The sequence below is a fragment of the Medicago truncatula genome, chromosome 4 (genome assembly GCF_003473485.1).
Source record: "Medicago truncatula cultivar Jemalong A17 chromosome 4, MtrunA17r5.0-ANR, whole genome shotgun sequence".
Classification (NCBI taxonomy): Eukaryota; Viridiplantae; Streptophyta; class Magnoliopsida; order Fabales; family Fabaceae; genus Medicago; species Medicago truncatula.
The window spans coordinates 56,363,042-56,381,792 of NC_053045.1; the positions used below are offsets into that span (position 1 = coordinate 56,363,042).

Here is an 18,751-nt window from a genome sequence, read left to right on the forward strand (position 1 = left end):
ATTTAGGCCGCAAACCTATGTTATAAAACTTAACAATTTATGTCTTGGTGAACTTAGTTCAATTGGTAGAGATAACGCATAATATATGCAATGTGTAAAGTTCGAACATGACCAAAAAAAAACTCGACAATTTCTATTTTTTTTTTTGTTTTGTTTGAGGAATACTTTAAATTTCTAACAAAAAAAAAAAAAAACAAATTGCACTATTTAAGCTTGTTATTGCCTTAGTAAGTAAAAAGTTATAATAGATAAAATCAAAATCCAGACACCGTAATTGACGTCATATATATACATTCATCTTTATCTCTTTTAGTATCTTTATCTTTTTCATTTAAAAAATAGACATATAAACTAAGTGGACATTTATTTGAGAATGAAAATTTAGATGTAAACTAAGAAAATTCGGAAAGAATTGATTGAGTGAATGAAGAAAAAACTGAAAGTTGGTCAGCTTTCCATTTTGATCACTCATCAAGCAATAATCAATAAGCAATAGACATACATCAACATCTTCTTCTTCTTCGTCACTTCCTCTTCCTCTTATCTTTCTCTCTCTCTCTCTCTTTGACCCCTCTGCGACTTACTTTTTGCACCCCCTCTTTCTCTTTCCCTCTGTAACATGGGTTCCACCTCTAGTCGACTTGGTTCTCGCTCTTCTTCTTCTTCTACTCAAAGGGTCAACAACAACCATCGCTTCAGATTCTCTTCCTTTCTCTGTGGTGCTTCCACCTCTCGCTCCATTTCTCAGGTACCCATTTTCTTTTTTCTATTCACCTTCACTTTTTCAATTCAAAAGTATTCCATTTTTTTTAAAATCTCTGTTCATTCATCCGATCCCCTTTTTTATTCATATGATCAAAACAATACATGTAGTGATTATCATAGTTGGTGATGATTATATAATCTCATAAATTTTCAATTGATTCATACTATTTGACATATATGAGCTTATTCAATGAAGTTATTTGATGATGCCAATGATATCATTATCTGTTAGAAATATTGAAAAATTAAATTTTTACATGTTACAAGTTTATTTTAATTGTTTATTCATTCAATGGAAAGTAGTGACACACCTTTACTTTCCATGGAATTGTAGAGGGATGTTGATTACCTATGAAGCACAGACAAAACACTGACACAACACAACACTGACACGTCGTCACCGGTAGTAATCGAAAAGATTGTCATAATTGAATGTAAGTACGTGTGTCGGTGTCAAACACCAGACGCACTTTCGATTAGAAGTGTTAGTGATACATAGTTGATTGCCACTGATTTATTTATCTAAGCGTCTGTTTAAAGATGAATTTAAAAAATTATGTTTTTTTTGTTACTAGTCGAATTCTCACAAGGTAAATAGAGTGTACAAGAAATGTTGTCAATTGCAGATAGTGGAAATTAGCGGTTTGTTCAAATTCCACTGCACAATCTATTTGACAACATACTGTACTAAACAGTGTATCGCAGAACAATAGCGATTTGTTTAAATTCCACTCTGATATAGTGCTCTAGCTGCCATTTAGCAATGTTGTGTATAACTATGACATGTAAATTTATGCCCTTAAACATGCAGTAATTCGAGGATGGTTGTTAAATAGATATTCAGAGATTGGCTCATTAAGTAAGTGATATTTCTACTTCTTTTTTTGTAGATGGAAGGACATCAATATGAAGAACTTCAGGTTGATCCAGCTAGAGATTTTGATGATGAAATTCAGAAACTCGCTGATGAGTCGACATTATCAGGTGCAGAAGAAGCTAGATTTAGGTTTTGTGCTCAAGCTGAAAGTTCAACCTCGACCGATACGGGAACTGGGTTCCGTGAGAATGCTACTGTTGAAGGTTCTTTTGGAAATGTTGCTACAAGTAGTCAGAGGAACTGCTTGTCTGAACAAAAGGAGCTAGTCCCTCCTTATCAGGTAAGTTCTGGTCATAGCCATCCTGAATCATATAGTGATAGCAACAACGCAGCTAGTACTTCATTTGTTGAACAGAAATCTTCAGATCCAGTCTCTCTCTCTGTTAATGATTCTGCTAACAAGGATAGAATCAATAATGTTGATGATCCAGTGCTTAGTGGCGTCTCTCGAATATCTCATGAGACCGTGCGTCCAAGGAGCCCAATCTCTCAAGAGTACGGAAATTCAAGTTCTGGTGAAATTTCTGTTGAGATCAACACAGATGCTGGCATATCTATCCATAGTTCTTCCATTCCTGTTTCTCAAGCTTCTAATACTCTACCAGCTTCTCAAGTGCCAGAAGATGGAGCTCGTCACGAAACATTACCTTCAGGTTTAGGTATTCTTGTGTCCAACCGGGAAATAGTACATGGAAATGATGGTCTGTTTCAAGTTGATGTGGTCGCAATATCTTCCAACATTTTGTCTGGCAGCAATGGAGATGCCGATGATCATGACGCCAGAAGGAATAGTAGAAGATTATTTTGGGATGCTTTTTCACAACGCAGTTCTAGAAGGCTTGGTGATTCTCCAACCATCGTTTTCTCTTCTGGAGGCACTGATGATTTGGGATCTCATGATCGGTGGCATGTTGATTTTGATGAGGATTTATCAAATTATGGTGTTGGGGGTGCGTCTGGACATAGGGGCAGCAGAATTCACAGATTGAATGAAAGAGTGCGAAACTCAAGATCTGAGGTGATTCTGAACATTTGAAGTATTTTTTTGAAAGTTGCGTATGTCACTAGTCCTTGCATTTTTTAACTGGGTGTGTGATCCCTTGCATGTTACTTAAGTTGTTTACTTAACTAATACAGATCTGGGAAAGGCTTCGTGGTGGCCTTGATGAGATTGGTCGGTTGAACACTTCATGTCCATTAGGACTCCATGCAGACGGTATGTGCTCGTGCGAGTCATTCCCAATGGCTGAGGAATCTAGCACTCGATCAAGTATTTCAAGAATAGTCATGCTGGCTGAAGCTCTTTTTGAGGTTTTAACCTTGTCTCAATTGTCATATGTTGTTTTTCTTGCATAATTAACTCCATGCATCTATAGTTCATTGCTTTAAATTTTCAGAATTTAGTTTAATCCCAGTTCTTGATGAGTGTCAGTTGGTTAAATCTAACTATGATATACCATTGATAGGATAGTGTGAACTTACATCACAAAATGTTGGTAGGCATGTGCTAATGCTATTATTACTTGTTATGTTAGCCTCATATGTTTGTGCATAAAGAACTTTGGTTTGCATGGTGAACATTCATTATTCATAACCGTTTCGAATCTATTATTTTCTGGTCACCTGAAATGTCTCTCATTAGACCTAAATAATTGTTTGGCCCAAAATGATTCTGTACCTTGCCATTGGGACCATGAGAAGTCTGATATGTGGACCAAAACCAATTTGCTCAGCACCATATTTTTCCACCGCAGGTTTTAGATGAAATCCATCGGCAACCTGGATCCCAGTCCCTATCCACCTCACTCCCTGCACCTGAATCAGTCGTGGACTCTTTCCCTCTGAAGTCTCACAAAAAGGTTGATGCAGCTGATGGAGGCAATGATGCTGAACAGTAAGTTCTTTGATCACAATTATTATAATCATCATCATCATCATCAAACTAAACAAATTTCCCTAGATTAGTAGTCGTGGCTGAGTTTTTAATGCTCTTGTCTATGCCAGTGATGTTTTGATACTTTGTTCTGCCCTTGAATGCTTACATGAAAGTTGTACTTTTTTTTTTATTTGTTCATTTAGCAGTTCAAAATTCTGGTATCTTCCAATATAACAAATTAAAGTTAATAATCATTTGGTAGATGTTACATATGCCTGGCGGAGTATGAAGATGGGGACCAAATACGAGTTCTTCCTTGCAAGCACGAATATCACATGTCGTGTGTCGATAAGTGGCTGAAGGAAATACACGGGTAACCAGATATTGTCTCATTCTTTTCATAGTTAACTGTTTCCAACATATAAGTAACCATTTTTTTTCCACTTCTCTCTTTTACAGTGTATGTCCTCTGTGTCGCAGCAATGTTTGTGGAGGGTTAACAGAGTTGTCAACTGACTCAGAAGTGCAGTCTCGGTGATATTGTACATATGAATGTAAATAGTTCAAATTTAGGTTAAATTTCCATTTTCGTCGTTTACATATTTACATGTACACTTCACATCAATTTGTTCCTCCAGAAATTAGTATCATCAAAATGGTTCATTTTGATAATCACAGAGAACTTGACAGATCATCTTGATTTCACTTTAAAATTAGTTGAAAGACTAATTGATATGAGAAATCTTGAAAGATTAAATTGATGTGAAGTGTATGCTGAATAACCATAAGTGATAAATCCATCCGACCCTTTGGCAAATGATAGTTGCTAAATAGCTAATGAAGGAGGTGAAATTTTATATCTGAATTTTGCGAGGTTTCTTGTATTCCTTTTTCCATGTTTATTATATCCCCGACAAGCTAATTAACAATATGATAAGATTAGATGTTTCAACAAGGAAATGGAATCCCGAACCAGTAGTCAGGTGATATGAATTGGGACACCAAAGAAGTTCTATGTAGAAGGTTCAAGACTAAATCTCTTCTAACAACATTTACCATTCCCCTTAACAAATTAATCATTATAATTTGGCTAAGAAAGATGGAATGGAACTTGAGTGAATATACTTGCTTACTTACGCCAGGAAAGAAATGAAACAAATTATTTGTGTTTCCTCTTGCTCTACTGCAACATTGAGAGGATCGTTCCATTTTAGTTTTGTGGCAATGTCCCTGCAGTATCCAGACCCATATTTTCCCCCAGTAATCCTTTTTTGTTTGTTTGTTTGTTTGTTATAGTGTGTGTTAACAGAGGAAAATTAGGCATTATAATTATAGGGTTAATTGAGTTCCTTAACATTTGACATTGGTTCATGTCATGTGTCTTAAAACAGATTGTCAAATATATGCCAAAATGCCTATCAAAACTGAAGTAGCATTTGACATGGAAAATATTGATGTTATAAAAGCATTATTGATGATTCAGACAGCGGTTAATATCTTTTTGTTAGTCAAATAGTTAAACTCACGTCATGGAGTTTGAGGAAGAAGCTGATTGACCCCAGCTTAATTAGTTCCATGTACTCTCGGTATAGTTGGATAGAAATATGATGTTATGATATAGTATTATGGTGTGCCGACTTCATTTAGTGGGATTAAGTTTGGTTGTTGTTGCTGTACTCTCAGCATAGCCATGAGAAAATGGTTTGATGTTACGACTGCGAACTGAATTATCATGATGAACAATAAGATTTGGATGAATGTCATCAAATGTTGTCCAAGTCCCTGTGTTGCCGGGATGTTTTTCTCTTGCAAATGTACATGTTTTCCATTTCTTTAACGTGGATTTTGAAATTTTATATCCGAATTTCGTGAGTCTTCTCACACATTCCTTTTTCCTTGTATAGTTATACTTTATATACCCGACAAGCCAATTAACAATATGATTAGATTAGTTTTATTCAAAAAAAAATATATATATGAGATTAGATTAGATGTTTCAATCCTTCAACAAAAAAAAGATTAGATGTTTCAATAAATGGAACGGAACCCCAACCAAGTAGTTAAGTGATATGAAGTTCATGATTCGATCCTTGATACTAACATTATGTTTTGATACGGAAATCATGAAATTAGTACTATTTTCTTTTGACAAGCATGAAAGTAGTAAAAGTTTTTTTTTTGTCATTTTAAAGTCTTGACAGTACTATTAGACTCCTCCAGTGTGTGTCAACACTCGCAGTTTAGGTGCTTGAACATTCAAAGGAGTTTGAAATATAGATTCAAAGATTAATCTTGACTACTAGTACAATATACTCTAGTACAATAACATTTGCTTGTATGAACAAATTCATGCATGTTACTTGGAGAAAGAAGCTGATAGAGACCTCAGCTTAATTAGTTTCTTAGAGGAAGAAGCTGATATGGACCTCAGCTTAATCAGTTCCATGTACTCTCAGCATAACCTTGCGAAAATGGATTGATGTTACTACTGCGAACTGAATTATCATGATGACCAAAAAGATTTGGATGAACGTTTTCATCATCATCAAATGTTGTCCACCGCTTTGAGTTGCCGGACAAATGTTTTTCTCTTGAAATGCTGCGCTTGTTTTCCATTTCTTCAACGTGGTTTTTGAATTCCTTTTTCACCACATCCAGCACAACATCACCATACTTGTCACACCATGATCTTCAACACATTAGACACACAATATAAGAAACAATACCGTGTAAAAGTTGAGTACATTGTTAAGTAATCCAAAGTTGAAACCACATTATATTAGTAAGTTAACTCACTTGGGGAAGTAGTTTTTCAAATCAGCCTTATCCACCGGAATTCTTGTAGAAATTGCTTCCATCTGATCATTCCTGTTTGCACACAGCAAATGTTACATTTCAAAGCAAAACGTTAAGTTTCGATTTTCCAAATGAACTTTAATGAGAAAATAACTCACGAAAATTTAAGATTTGGGTTTGTGCTGCTAAGTTCTGTCTGGATTCTTGACAACTCCTTCTTTATGTTGTTTCCCAAAACCTATTAATAAAATCACAAACAAATTGTTAATATATATGTCCAAAATTAGCTCAAAGGGTGAGATTAAAGAATAAATCATCAATTTAGTCCCTAAACTATCCTATTTAGTTCATAACGTTTATGAAATACTACAAAATTTAGTCCATAAAATGTATTCTTCAACATATTAATAGCAAAGACTAAATTGACGAGTTTTATATGGTTTAAAGTTTGAATTAAAGAGAGAGTGATATCTCATGCTAGAGGAAGGATAAAATAAAATACCTTATCTATGAAAAAATCAGATGGAGCACCATCAGAATGCAACTTCTTCTTGATCAACTTGGTATCCGGCCCATCGCCAACTGCTCTTGCAAAAGACTGAGATGAAGCTGAGAAAGCCTCACTATCAGATCTCTGATTCAGAGGCAAAGGAGCAGTCTCATCATCATCCAATTCATTTCTCTTCCATTTCTTCAATCCATCAAACCCCCATTGTTTTTTCACTGATTTCCCTCCTCTTTGTTCTACCTCAGACCCACCACCATTTCCCTCTTTATGCTCTTTATGAAACAAAGTCCTAAATGGTTTCCTCTTCGACGAACCACCACCGCTTTCCTTCGCCGGTTTCGGAGGCTCACTTTCCTCCATAAGAATAGTTTTCCCATCACTTTGTTGTTTATGCAAAGGAGGTGAATCAAATATACTCTTTTCATGTTTGTTTGAAGATACAAACCCAAAAACCGAAGCTGCTCCTTTAATCTGTTTCAAAGCTGATCCATGACTTGATTTTCCCTTAGAATTCAAATTCTCCTTGTTCATCAAACTCTTATCATCTTTCAAGTCAATCACAGACCACTCCTCTTCAGAATTCTCTTTCAAATCTTTCGATTTCCCCGCAATCACGTCTCTAGCATCAATCTTAGCTCCTTGTACTGCTAATCTTTGCACCAATGGCCTTTTAGAAGAATGGTAATCTTCTTCAGAAATGCACTTAGCATAAAGTAGTTCCTAATAAGGTTCAAATAGTAAAAACAAAAAACAACAAACAAAAAGTTAAAAATGGTTTCATAGTTCAATGGTGAATTCAAAGGGTACTGAAATTGATACTAACCTGCAAAAACAGAAGCTTGTCTCTTATTATGATGGGGTGTTCTTGTTCCGGAGGAGACGCGATAAGGGTCTCAAGCAAGTGAGTTTTGAAAGCTTTAACTTCAGTTTCAGCTACAATTCCTTCTTTGTGAAGACCCATCAAGTTTAAAACTTGGTGGAAAGAATCTTGTTGCCATTTAAGGTTGTCGGATTGTAGCTTAGACAATCTATGTTCTGCAGAAGGTAAAGAACGTTTTTTGAAGTTGAAAGGAAGAATGGTTTTGCAGAAAGAGGTGATTGAATCATGAAGAGTAGAGTAGTAAGTGGGTGTGTAGTTGGTGTACACCATTGTTGTTTGATGAAGTTGAAAGAGGTGAAAATGTTGTTTGAGAATTTTGTTGAAGATGAAAAACTGTATCAGAAATTATGTATTGATATTGTCTATGTTGAATTCGGTGTTTTTGAGATTTTGAAACTTTTGGGAGTGTGTTGTTATTATTGCTCAAACGGTCATTTGATTCTGGAAACTAGCCGTTGTGGCTTATGCACCATCGTGGCATCATCATGTGCTCAAATCGACCCTTCCATGTGGCTTTTGATTTTTTACACAAAAATAGTGGGTCCCAAAAAAAAAAATTGACAATTAAATCTCAAGTTTTTTTTCCTTAAAAAAAAAAATCTCAACTTTTTTTAGCGGATAGTCTGGCAGAAAATTATCGCACCTAAAAATCAAACTCGACTTTTTTAAAACAAATTTGTTGAAGTTCATTAACCACTTCAATTCAATTGTTTGATTATTAGATTAATTTTTTTTGTTTGGTTACAACTAAATCATAAATATAGTTGCTCAATTATCTCTACTTCATTTATCAAGTAGTTTTTTTTTTTAAGAAACCAAAATGAAATTAAACTCAACAAGAATAATTCATCTCAAGTAAAATGTGCAAAAGAGAACCACACGAAAGAAATACAAAGTTACCTATATGTTGACAAAATGCACAAAGAAAAAATTAACAAAAAAAGAACTAATTCCCAATACCCATACATAATAAAATGTACCACCACCATCCTTAAAATTAATGTTGGACAAAGATTTCGTCAATTTATTTTTCAAGTCTTTTTAATCCATTTGCAAATGAATTTTTAAAATTCATCTAAACTTTATATGAAAACATGTTTGAATGACAATAAATTTGAACATTAAAATTTCATATCAAAATAAAATCATTGATTTGATTCTTGATAATTCACACGTTAATTTTTTTGATGGTGGTCGGAATTTAAACTTCAAACCTTGCATATATTATACATTGTTCATATCAACTGAGCTAAATTCATAAAGACAATTCACACGTTGATTAATCAAAGGACGAAAACAATGAAAAAAAAGATAAAAACAAAGTTTCCTTCCTTAAAAAAAAAAGGTTATTAAATGTAATTAAGTTAAGAGATGAGAGTAATTTTGGCAATTTGTACCTAAAATCCTAACTATGAACATATCGATGGGTCACTAACTGCAACGTTCACAACATTTCAATTTGGGTCAATTCAATCCGATCTTTATTATTTTTTTATTTTTTATGTATTACAAAATCCAATCTTTATTTCTTATCTTTCAATTTCTTGCTCCTTTACACCTTGTTATTTTAATTTCATTGCAATTTAATTTTGTTTGTCATTTTAAAAGGTGGTACTTAATTTTTTGAAGCAAACTCCTAAAACAGAAATGAATTCAAGCTTTCAGATCATTAAATATAAGTGAACAAGTGACGATGTTTTAGCGATGACAAAAACATTGTTACCGCGAAGTTATTGCCGCTTGTGGCTGGTTGGAAAACTGACTCCATATTTCAACATTATAAGGAAGTTTTCCTACCAAATCCGGTGGACTATGCAAACTAGCGGTTCTTCGTAGGTTTGTAAGTTGAACTAAAAGACAGATATTCCTATGTGTTCCGTTCCAGGTTTACATACACATTATTTGACATTATGTTAAAAGATCGAACTGACAAATGTTTTCATTTCTGGGACATGACATGATTCAAGAAAGTGTAGACCATTGTATTTTGAATAAAATGGTACTGTAATTGGTGTGTCTTCAATTACATATTGAATGAAACTCTTGTTACAAAAAAAAAAAAAAAAATACTGAATTTCAATTCTAAAGAAACACACCAAGTAATTAAGATCTATCTAAGTTAATGAAATAAATTAAGCCGCCACGAAAAAAGACTTTTTCTTCTTTTGTAGTTTTCCGACTTCATGCTTGCAGTGAACTTCTCATCTAATCTCCGTTTGGCTTCTCTAGCTGATCCTCCCAATTTCTCATCTGGGTATGAGTACTGATTCTGCCTCAAAAAGCTTGTGGGTGAGGAAGTTGTTGATTTGAGGTTTCTTGTATATAAACAAAATGAACGTTTTGTGGAATCACTTTCAACTTTGCTCTTATACAAACGTCTCCTTCTAGCACATTCAACTCCTGGAAGCATTTTTATAGAACTCTTGAAAGCAAAATTTCGATAAATAAAAAACAGAAGAGTTGTTTCTATACTCAGAAATGGAATCTGTATATAATAGTATGTGACAAGAGGAAGAGTTATTTAAGGTTGAGGAAGAAAGTTATAGATGTGAAGCTTCAAGGAAGATACGTAGCAACATCGTGGAAGTTTCGTTGTGTGATTCTTTTGGATTTATCATGTGTTATTGTTATTATTGAGTCAACAATCAAAGATACATGAAGGACACGTCAGTTTGTCGTGTCACTTGTAAATTAGTTTAGAGAATGAGTCGATCAAAATATTTTTGTAAAATTATATTTATAGTAAAGAAATGGTGGTTATATTGATAGAGTTATAACCAAAAAAAATAAAAATTGATAAAGAGTTGGACACCTTTTTCGTAAGATTTTTTATCTTTTTTCGTGAGTCTCAAAATTCAACTCATTTAAAAATTACTTTGGTTGAAGACTATATGAACTTTGAGATGTTTTCATTTTGGTGAATCTTGCAATCAATAAATTTTACAAACACAAAAATATTAGGATTACATTAAAAATAAATAAAAATTGCTTTTAAGTTGAAAATTTTAGGATTACATTAAAAATAAATAAAAAATTTTAAGATGAAAATTTTATTTAACCCAAAATATTAGTTTCTTTTTACTTCAGATAACAAAGTGGACCATATTTGAACTTAAACTAATAGCGCTACATGTATTGTAAAATATGGCAAATTTTAATATGGTCCATTCTTATAAGTGATCTCTTGTAGATCGGTACTCAAAATATGTTTAAAATTGTAATCAAGACGAGAGAGTTTCTATGGTACATTCTTAAATTAAAGTGTATTAGTACACCTATTTCATAAATCAATAAGTTATCAATCATTTTTATGTAATAAAGAGATATTTATCAACTTTTATATTTTAGAAAATATTATTTTATAAGAAAAAATGTCATTTCATCCTTTATAAGAATCATACTAATTTTTTAACATTTTATCCAAAAAAAAAAAAATCAATATTCACTATTATGGGTATTAAAAATTAAAAAAATTTGAATTTTGATTTGCCGATACTTTTGAGAAATAAAATATAATTATTATAATTGTAACCAATAGAAAATATTTTTTTTTTTAAAAAAAAATAACTCATTAAACTATTCATTTAACATATGGGTATACCGATACACTTTTATTGAGTGTACCATAGAAATTACCTCAACACAAATGTCCTCTCTTAAAAAGTAGTCTTTGACGATCATCTTTATTTTTATGATTGAGGTGCTGACTTAATATGTATATGGTCAACACCAATTATGTGATTACCTTATATGTAAAGATGGGAGGGTTATGAGCTATTAATTCTGAAGAGTATCGTCGATCATTGTTAGAATTTCAAATAACTTTATATACCAGTTTAGAATGGACTGCAAATGAAGATTCAATTCAATGATCTAATAACTTTATCGTTAAAGCTGCTGTGTTTATTATGGAAAAACAATTTTAGAAATTATTTTCATTTGGTAAAGTTCTTGTCTAAAAAAGTTGACGAAATCTAAAAATGAAAGTGTTATCTTTTCGTGACAGAAAAATAAACTTCCATTCAAATGTTGAAATAAAGATGTTACAATCAAATTAATTACAAGTTGAGATATTCTTTGTATCTATTTTGAGATCAACACCAATCATTAAAAAAGTAAATAACATGCAAACGCCAAACGATACACATAAACCTCTTTGAAAACCAAATTAATCCTAACAACAAACCTAATTTCATCCACATATGTCTAAGAGTCAAGAAATAATGCTAAGATCCACAATATTTAATTTCATGATCGTAGACATTTGTTGATGACCGATTTAGTAAACTCTGATGTGAGTTTTATTAGGAGACAAGCCAATGGTGTTGCCCATAGTTTAGTTAGGGAAGCACTATCACATGCTAGTTTCCATTTGCATCTTAACATTCCTCATTGTATAACTACTTTGATTAATAATGAAAAGCTATAAGCTTCCTTCTTTCAAAAAATCCACAATATTTAATTTCATCTATGTAAGGAAAAATATATTTGTTGGTGCTTGCTCATATTGACTATAAGACATCTCTGGCATGATTAATCCAACCGCATGTTTTTTTTAAGATCAATTCAACTACATGTTGACAAGTTACAAATAAGACTGAGAGGACATTGAATTTGGTAACAGCCTCGTAATCTCCTCACTCAAGATATGATACCCATAGAAGAGTCGTTCTTAAACATTTCAACAAGCACGTGGAGGAAAAACTTGGAGCGAACTAAAAATAACAATGAAACACAAGAAAAAGAAAAAGAAAAGCATAAAAGATACTATTAACACAACCAATAGATCTAAAATTGGATAGTGATAGAGTGATCAAAATACAAAAGTGTCGTGATGACTTTATAAGGGATGTTCGAAGGTTCTTTCTGTAATTGAGGTTGCAATCCTAGAGATGATTTAAAGGTAATGGATGATGCGAAAGACTATCAACGAGAAATGGCTTTGTAACTAGGGGTGTTCACGGTGCGGTTTGGTTCAGTTTTAAGGCTAAAAGTTATCTGAACCACAAGATAAAAAAAAACATGCGGTTTGGTTTGGTTCGATTGACTACCACCAATCATCTTAGATGGATCAATGGGTCCTGATCGGCCATATATACACAAAAAATTAAAAAATTAACATCATTTCCATAACCTAATCAAACACATTAAACCTAAACTAAACATAAACATAATCAAACACGTTAAAAGTACAACAACGAACATCATTTCCATAACCTAAAATCATTCAATATAATCATCATTACAATAAAATTTATGTCCATCATTTCCATAATAACCTAAACATCATTCAATAATTAACATACACTTAATCATTTCTATACACTTAATCATCTGTGTCCATCATAATTCTCATAACCTAAACTAACTAAAAAATCAATATACACTTAACCAAACTATAATTAACATCATTTCTATCATTTCCATAACTTAAACTAACTAAATAATCAATATAATTTTCATTGAGGCATTTGATCAAACACTTTGTGTGCAAAGTATAAAACATATTCAAATTGTTTTCATTTGCCACCATTCAAAGCCACATTATGATTTAAACTACATAGGCAACAACTACATTCATTTATCAATTCATAAACTACACATGCAATCATCAAATTGTCAATTTTAAAATTAACCCTAACCACATGCAAACTACTCTAATTTTTTTTAAAAAAATAAACCTAAGCAAACTAATATTATCATTAAAATGATTGATACAATTTACTTGTGATAATGTGCAGTTGATTTGTTTGCAATTCGTGAAAATGGCTTTGGTGAAGATTGGAAAGAATTTGAGAAGTCATGAGAAGTTTTGAAACTGATATGTGTTTCTGTTTCTGCTTATGTTCAGCACGTCTCGGCAGTTAACTACTGAAGTTTTCCTCGGCAGTTAACTGCAGCCGGATTTTTAATTCTTCTGCAGTTCCGAGAAGGCATTTACGTATTTTACTTGTGTGCCTCAGCCTTATGAAATGTGTGAACAACAATTTTGAAAATGTAATCAGGATATGCAACCATATTTACATTTCGTTCACTCGTTGATATTTTTTTGTTGGTCTGATTATCATTAGTACAATCAACACAATTTATGTTATTTTATTAATCATAATTGTTTAATTATTTTATTTTAGTAAAATCAAATTGTTGTTGTAAGCTTAGTTGAGTTGGTAAAAATATTTAGTGGTATGTAAATGTTGATGTTCGAACCTCAAATTTTATATTTATTCGCATTAACGTGTGAATTTCTATTCAATATGTTATTTGAACAAATAAAAAAACTCTAATCTTCCATAAAAAAAAAGCTAATCTTATATAAATATTGATATCCATTTTAGTAATTTTGCATTCAAAATCAATTTTGATCCAATTTATCCAAACAACATGAATTTATAAGAATCACTTTTATATATTATATCTAAACATCACACGCAACTAACTTTTAACTAAAATCAATTCTATCAAATTTAATTATCTCCACCGTGATACCGAACACACACTAAGCTGGTTTTGGACATAAGTTTAGTTGGTAGATATTATTGTTGACAAAATTGTTGTAAAGAGTGATAGAGAAATGATTATCTTATAAGTTGTTGTTAGTTGACATAAGCATATACGATGGTTGGTAGAAGTTGATAGAGAGATTTAAAAAAAAAAAAAATGATGGAAGTTAAGGGGTCATGCTTTTAAACAAAAAAAGTGCATTTTTTAAAATAAAAAAAAATAAACGATATTCATTCATTCAAATCGATAGAGTACATCAGATACAAACATCGTTAAAAACGTAAAGGGTGAATCTGCGAACAAACTCACAAAATCCAAGTTAATAGCATACAACGGCAAAATACCTACAAATAATATGATAAAACTCAAGTCACCGAAATACCCATGTTTTCGGATCTGTAACGTTGACGTCCAAATAATAATATGATAAAACTCAAGATGTAGATGGGTGATTCTAGGTCAAAAAATGACATAAAACCACCCCTCCTCGATGTACGAATGAGAAAGAAAGTTTAAAGAGAAGTTGGAGTTTTTCTCACTAGAAAACTAGGGTCGGCTGTGTGTTTGTTTTGTCGTAAAAAAATAAATAAAAAAGTGCATTTAATTAATATTTATTTTTTTAGCCAAGACTGCAGGGGTAACTGTTTGAGATGAAAAATGATAAGCTATAAGTTTTAAGCAACTTGAACAACTTTCAATTAAACATGCTTATTCAGATTCTGACAACATAGCAAAGTATTTATGATCACCTACCCATATATGTCATTCTAAGAACAAAGTTTTCATGGAAATGATAAGAAGCAAGTTGAGAGGGTGAAAGGAAAAACATTTATCCTTCTCTAGTATGGCTGTTTTAATCAGGACAACGTTCCAAGATATTCCTACCTATGTTATAAGTTGCTTTTTGATTCCTCGAGGGAATTTGTGATAGAATTAAACAATCTATATGTAGGTTTTGGTGGGGAGGAACATATAACAAAAGGAAAATTCATCGGAGGAAATAAGATAATTTGTTTAGGTCCAAGTATATATGATGGTGGACTTGGGTTCAGAAACATAAGGAGCTTCATTGAAGCATTCTTGGCTAAGCAATTTTGGAGGCTTCACACTGAGCCTATTACTATGCTTGCTAAATGACTCAAGGTAATATACTTTCCCCATGTTGATAATGGGTTTAAAGTCTTAACCCAAAACTTGGAATAAAACCTTGTTTGACACTATTTTTCATAGTAATGAGAGCAGTCAAATCAAGCAACGTTCTCTAATCCAAGAGCAAATTGAAGATAAGTTTATGTGTATGTTTTTCAAGGATGGGAATTATTCTGTAAAAACTGGCTATAAAGCATCGAAGAGTCATCATAGAGGTGACAAAAAGATTTGGAAGAAATTATGGAATCTCCACACTATACCTAAGCACAAAGATTTCCCATGACACATTCTTAAAGACTCTATGCATGTCATGAGTGAGTTAAATCATAAAGGCTTGGCCGGAGACGTTTTATGCCCTAGATGTGCCAATAAAGTGGAAATTGTGAACTATCTTTACATGGAAGGTGATTTTGGTATGAAGGCTTGGTTTGGATCTACCTTTGGTATTCAATTCCTAAATATCATTATGTGTGATTTCATACACTAGCCGAGACAGATTATTGGCAGTTTGAATGATGAGGCCATTAAATACACAACGTCGCTAATGTATAATATATGGTTTGCGAGGTACAGCCTGATTTTTTAAAGTAAAGACATTACTATTTTAGATACTATAAAAAACAAGAAGAACACCATTTTTTAGTACATACAATGTGATAAAATCAATACAAACCCCTGAAAATCATACTAGGAGAGCCATATAACAAACATATCAAACGAGGGTTTTGGGAAAAACCCATAGCAGGGACGGTTATAGTTAACACATATGCAAATCTATCACAAGAATATACATGGAGTTTGGGAGCTATCTATAGAGATACAAATGGTGAAGTTTTGACTACAATGTCTTGGAAGCAGGAGAGTTTTAAGGACCTTTTTGTCGATATGGGATATTTTCTATGTGGGTCACACCACTGTTTTTATTTTATTAAATAATCATCATGAAAATGACTGTTGTCTTAAATTGTGTAAACGATTTACACTTTATAATTGAAATTTTTCTTTTAAAATAAGGGACTAAAACTTCTTTGTTTTAAAAATAGTAAGATCATGAGTACATTTAAGTCTATATGCTTTAATTTGTTTATGACCAAATATAATTTGGACTTTTTTGACTAAAAACTAGCACTAATGCTGTTGTAAAAGAATAAGGTGATAAGTAGGGTACCATGGAAGAATGGTGGGTAATTTACCCTAATCAATACATATTAGCCACATAAGCACATTTTAAGTGGTATTCATGAACTATCTTGACTCCACCAACTAATTGCTCATTTTTATTGGTTGGTGGGTAAATTACCCACCATTCTTCAAGGGTAATCTAGAAAAAAACCAAAGAATAAGGTGACAACTAGGGTACCATGGAAGAATGGTGGGTAATTTACCCCAATCAATACATATTAGCCACATAAGCACATTTAGATATAAAGAGAACAGTTTTCGTTTTGGTTGAAAAAGAAAAGGGTAAATATCTCTTTTCGTCCCTGTAATATTAGCGAATTCCGGTTTTAATCCCTGTAAATAAAAAGATTTAGATTTTGTCCATGTAATTTCAGATTCCTCCTACTTTTGGTCCCTGTTATTTCAGATTCCTCCACTTTTGATCCCTCATTTTACGTGCCATGTATGCAGATTATGCTGACGTGATGGAATGAGCGATCAAAAGTGGAAGAATTTGAAATTACAGGGACAAAATCTAAATCTTTTTTTTACAGAGATTAAAATCAAAATTCGCTAATATTACAGGGACGAAAAGAGATATTTACTCAAAAGAAAATAGTAAAAAAGGTGAAGAATTTTTTTTGAGAGGTAAAGGAGGTTGGATTGATAGGGCATGCTATACTACGTTTGGCTTACGCATATACAAGCCGTTACTTTATTATCTGAATGGAACAATATTATATTCCAATTGACGTAAATACCCTTCCGTAGAATACGATACCCCTTTCCGCTCAGTATCCAACCTCCGTACCCTTTATCGTCATTTCCTCTCTCGTTCCTCTATTTACTACTACACACTCTTTCTCTCGCTTTCATCTTTCTACTCCTACCATTCCCAATCCAAAAACCTTCAACAATTTTCATTCATGGCGGAAGAAGAAGATTCAACTCTCGAATCACCACATTCCCTCAAATATAAACTCAAATCCTCTCTCTGTTTTTCATGCTGTTTCTCTCACCATCGCGTGAAACCGAGAATCGTTCGAAGTTCATCGCTTCGAACTCATAATCGCAATCACAACAACAACTCTCGCTCAATTGATTTGCCGCATTTAAAGGAAAAATGCACCAATTTCATCTCCCGGATCGTTCACCACCGCCGCCGCCATTCCGCCGATTTCCACTACGACGCTCTCAGTTACGCGTTGAATTTCGAAGATGATGCCAACGACGAGAAGTCTGTTGATGATCTCAGGAGTTTCTCGGCGAGATTACCGGCTTCTCCGCCGTTATCGCCGAAAGCGGCAGTTAATGATACCGTGAAAATCGCCGCTATCAGTTGATCTTAAATGTAACGGCGCAGATCTAGAATTTTGCAATGCAGGTGCAGGCATAGGATAAAAACTCCGATCCGGTGACGTTTTAGAACAGTTTTTTGGATTTTGTTATTTGTGTTTATGTCATTTTTTCTTTTTCATTTTATTGTAGATAATGAATGTTTATGGAATTTAAACGAAATGAATAAGAATTAGGAAAGAAAACAAAGGATAAATGTGAAAAATGATGATGGTGGTGGTTTTACTCTCTTGATGGTGTTTCTTCGCTGTTTTTGTTTGCTACTATATTAATTATTATTTTTTCACAATTTTCAATTCAATATATTCTATTTAAAAAAAGTCTTGTGGTATTCAAAATCATTCAAATTTTGAAGGATTGTTTAATAAATTGGATTTTGATGGATTTTGTGGGATTTTGTAGTGTAATTTTAACAAGAAAAAATCTTTCATGAAAATATGAGATTTCTTGAGATTGTTTTTATTTTAAAAGTTACTATCTTTTTCTTCTCATCTCTCTCTCTCTCCCCCTCCCTATTCTCTCTTCGTTTCTCTATCTCTCCATTCTCTCTCTCTCTCTCTCTCATCTCTCATCCCCCCTCTCAATATTATGATAGAGAGTATGTCGTAATCAATGTTCCGCAAATCGAGTGTTAAATCTCCGAGATTATCGAGTTGACATTTTTAGGTACAAAAATCGTGTTAACTCTGAGGTAAAATCGGTTTCTGGTAAAATTGGAAGGTTTAACGAGTTTGACTGAGTTAACACTCGGTAAACTCGTGTAACTCGACCGATTTGTAATGGCTGACACAATATTTTTTTTTTGAAAGATTTGTAAGTGTTGGCATAATTTTAAATATGTACGATTGAATTTTATGGGAATAACATTTTTAACAAATAAAA

At 32.8% G+C, this 18,751-nt stretch overlaps 3 protein-coding genes across 3 annotated transcripts; 2 read left to right on the forward strand and 1 right to left on the reverse strand.

Moving 5' to 3' along the window:
• The first annotated feature begins 376 nt into the window (after positions 1 to 376).
• On the forward strand, positions 377 to 4,447 carry LOC11438190 (uncharacterized). Its single transcript, XM_003609461.4, has 6 exons — positions 377 to 748; positions 1,656 to 2,660; positions 2,780 to 2,953; positions 3,397 to 3,536; positions 3,781 to 3,891; positions 3,978 to 4,447. Exons 1-6 carry the CDS (start codon positions 620 to 622, stop codon positions 4,054 to 4,056), a joined length of 1,638 nt encoding a protein of 545 aa, XP_003609509.1. The 5' UTR covers positions 377 to 619; the 3' UTR covers positions 4,057 to 4,447.
• Positions 4,448 to 5,766: 1,319 nt separating this feature from the next.
• LOC11440300 (uncharacterized) lies at positions 5,767 to 8,164 on the reverse strand. Its single transcript, XM_003609462.3, has 5 exons — positions 7,646 to 8,164; positions 6,817 to 7,542; positions 6,473 to 6,552; positions 6,315 to 6,386; positions 5,767 to 6,207 (listed from the first exon to the last, which is right to left on the reverse strand). The coding sequence occupies exons 1-5, from the start codon at positions 7,970 to 7,972 to the stop codon at positions 5,955 to 5,957; spliced, it is 1,458 nt and encodes a 485-aa protein (XP_003609510.1). The 5' UTR covers positions 7,973 to 8,164; the 3' UTR covers positions 5,767 to 5,954.
• Positions 8,165 to 17,359: 9,195 nt separating this feature from the next.
• LOC11439271 (uncharacterized) lies at positions 17,360 to 18,094 on the forward strand. Its single transcript, XM_003609464.4, has one exon. The coding sequence runs from the start codon at positions 17,440 to 17,442 to the stop codon at positions 17,854 to 17,856; it is 417 nt and encodes a 138-aa protein (XP_003609512.1). The 5' UTR covers positions 17,360 to 17,439; the 3' UTR covers positions 17,857 to 18,094.
• Positions 18,095 to 18,751: the final 657 nt, after the last annotated feature.

What these genes read in the sequence shown, in the direction of transcription:
- LOC11438190 (XM_003609461.4), top strand. Translation starts at nt 620, where the DNA reads ATGGGTTCCACCTCTAGTCGACTTGGTTCTCGCTCTTCTTCTTCTTCT. An exon ending in TGCGAAACTCAAGATCTGAG is followed by an intron (nt 2,661 to 2,779) that starts GTGATTCTGAAC and finishes TAACTAATACAG; the next exon opens with ATCTGGGAAAGGCTTCGTGG. An exon ending in TGGCTGAAGCTCTTTTTGAG is followed by an intron (nt 2,954 to 3,396) that starts GTTTTAACCTTG and finishes TTTCCACCGCAG; the next exon opens with GTTTTAGATGAAATCCATCG.
- LOC11440300 (XM_003609462.3), bottom strand. Translation starts at nt 7,972, where the DNA reads ATGGTGTACACCAACTACACACCCACTTACTACTCTACTCTTCATGAT. An exon ending in ACAAGCTTCTGTTTTTGCAG is followed by an intron (nt 7,543 to 7,645) that starts GTTAGTATCAAT and finishes GAACCTTATTAG; the next exon opens with GAACTACTTTATGCTAAGTG. An exon ending in AACCCAAATCTTAAATTTTC is followed by an intron (nt 6,387 to 6,472) that starts GTGAGTTATTTT and finishes GTGTGCAAACAG; the next exon opens with GAATGATCAGATGGAAGCAA.
- LOC11439271 (XM_003609464.4), top strand. Translation starts at nt 17,440, where the DNA reads ATGGCGGAAGAAGAAGATTCAACTCTCGAATCACCACATTCCCTCAAA.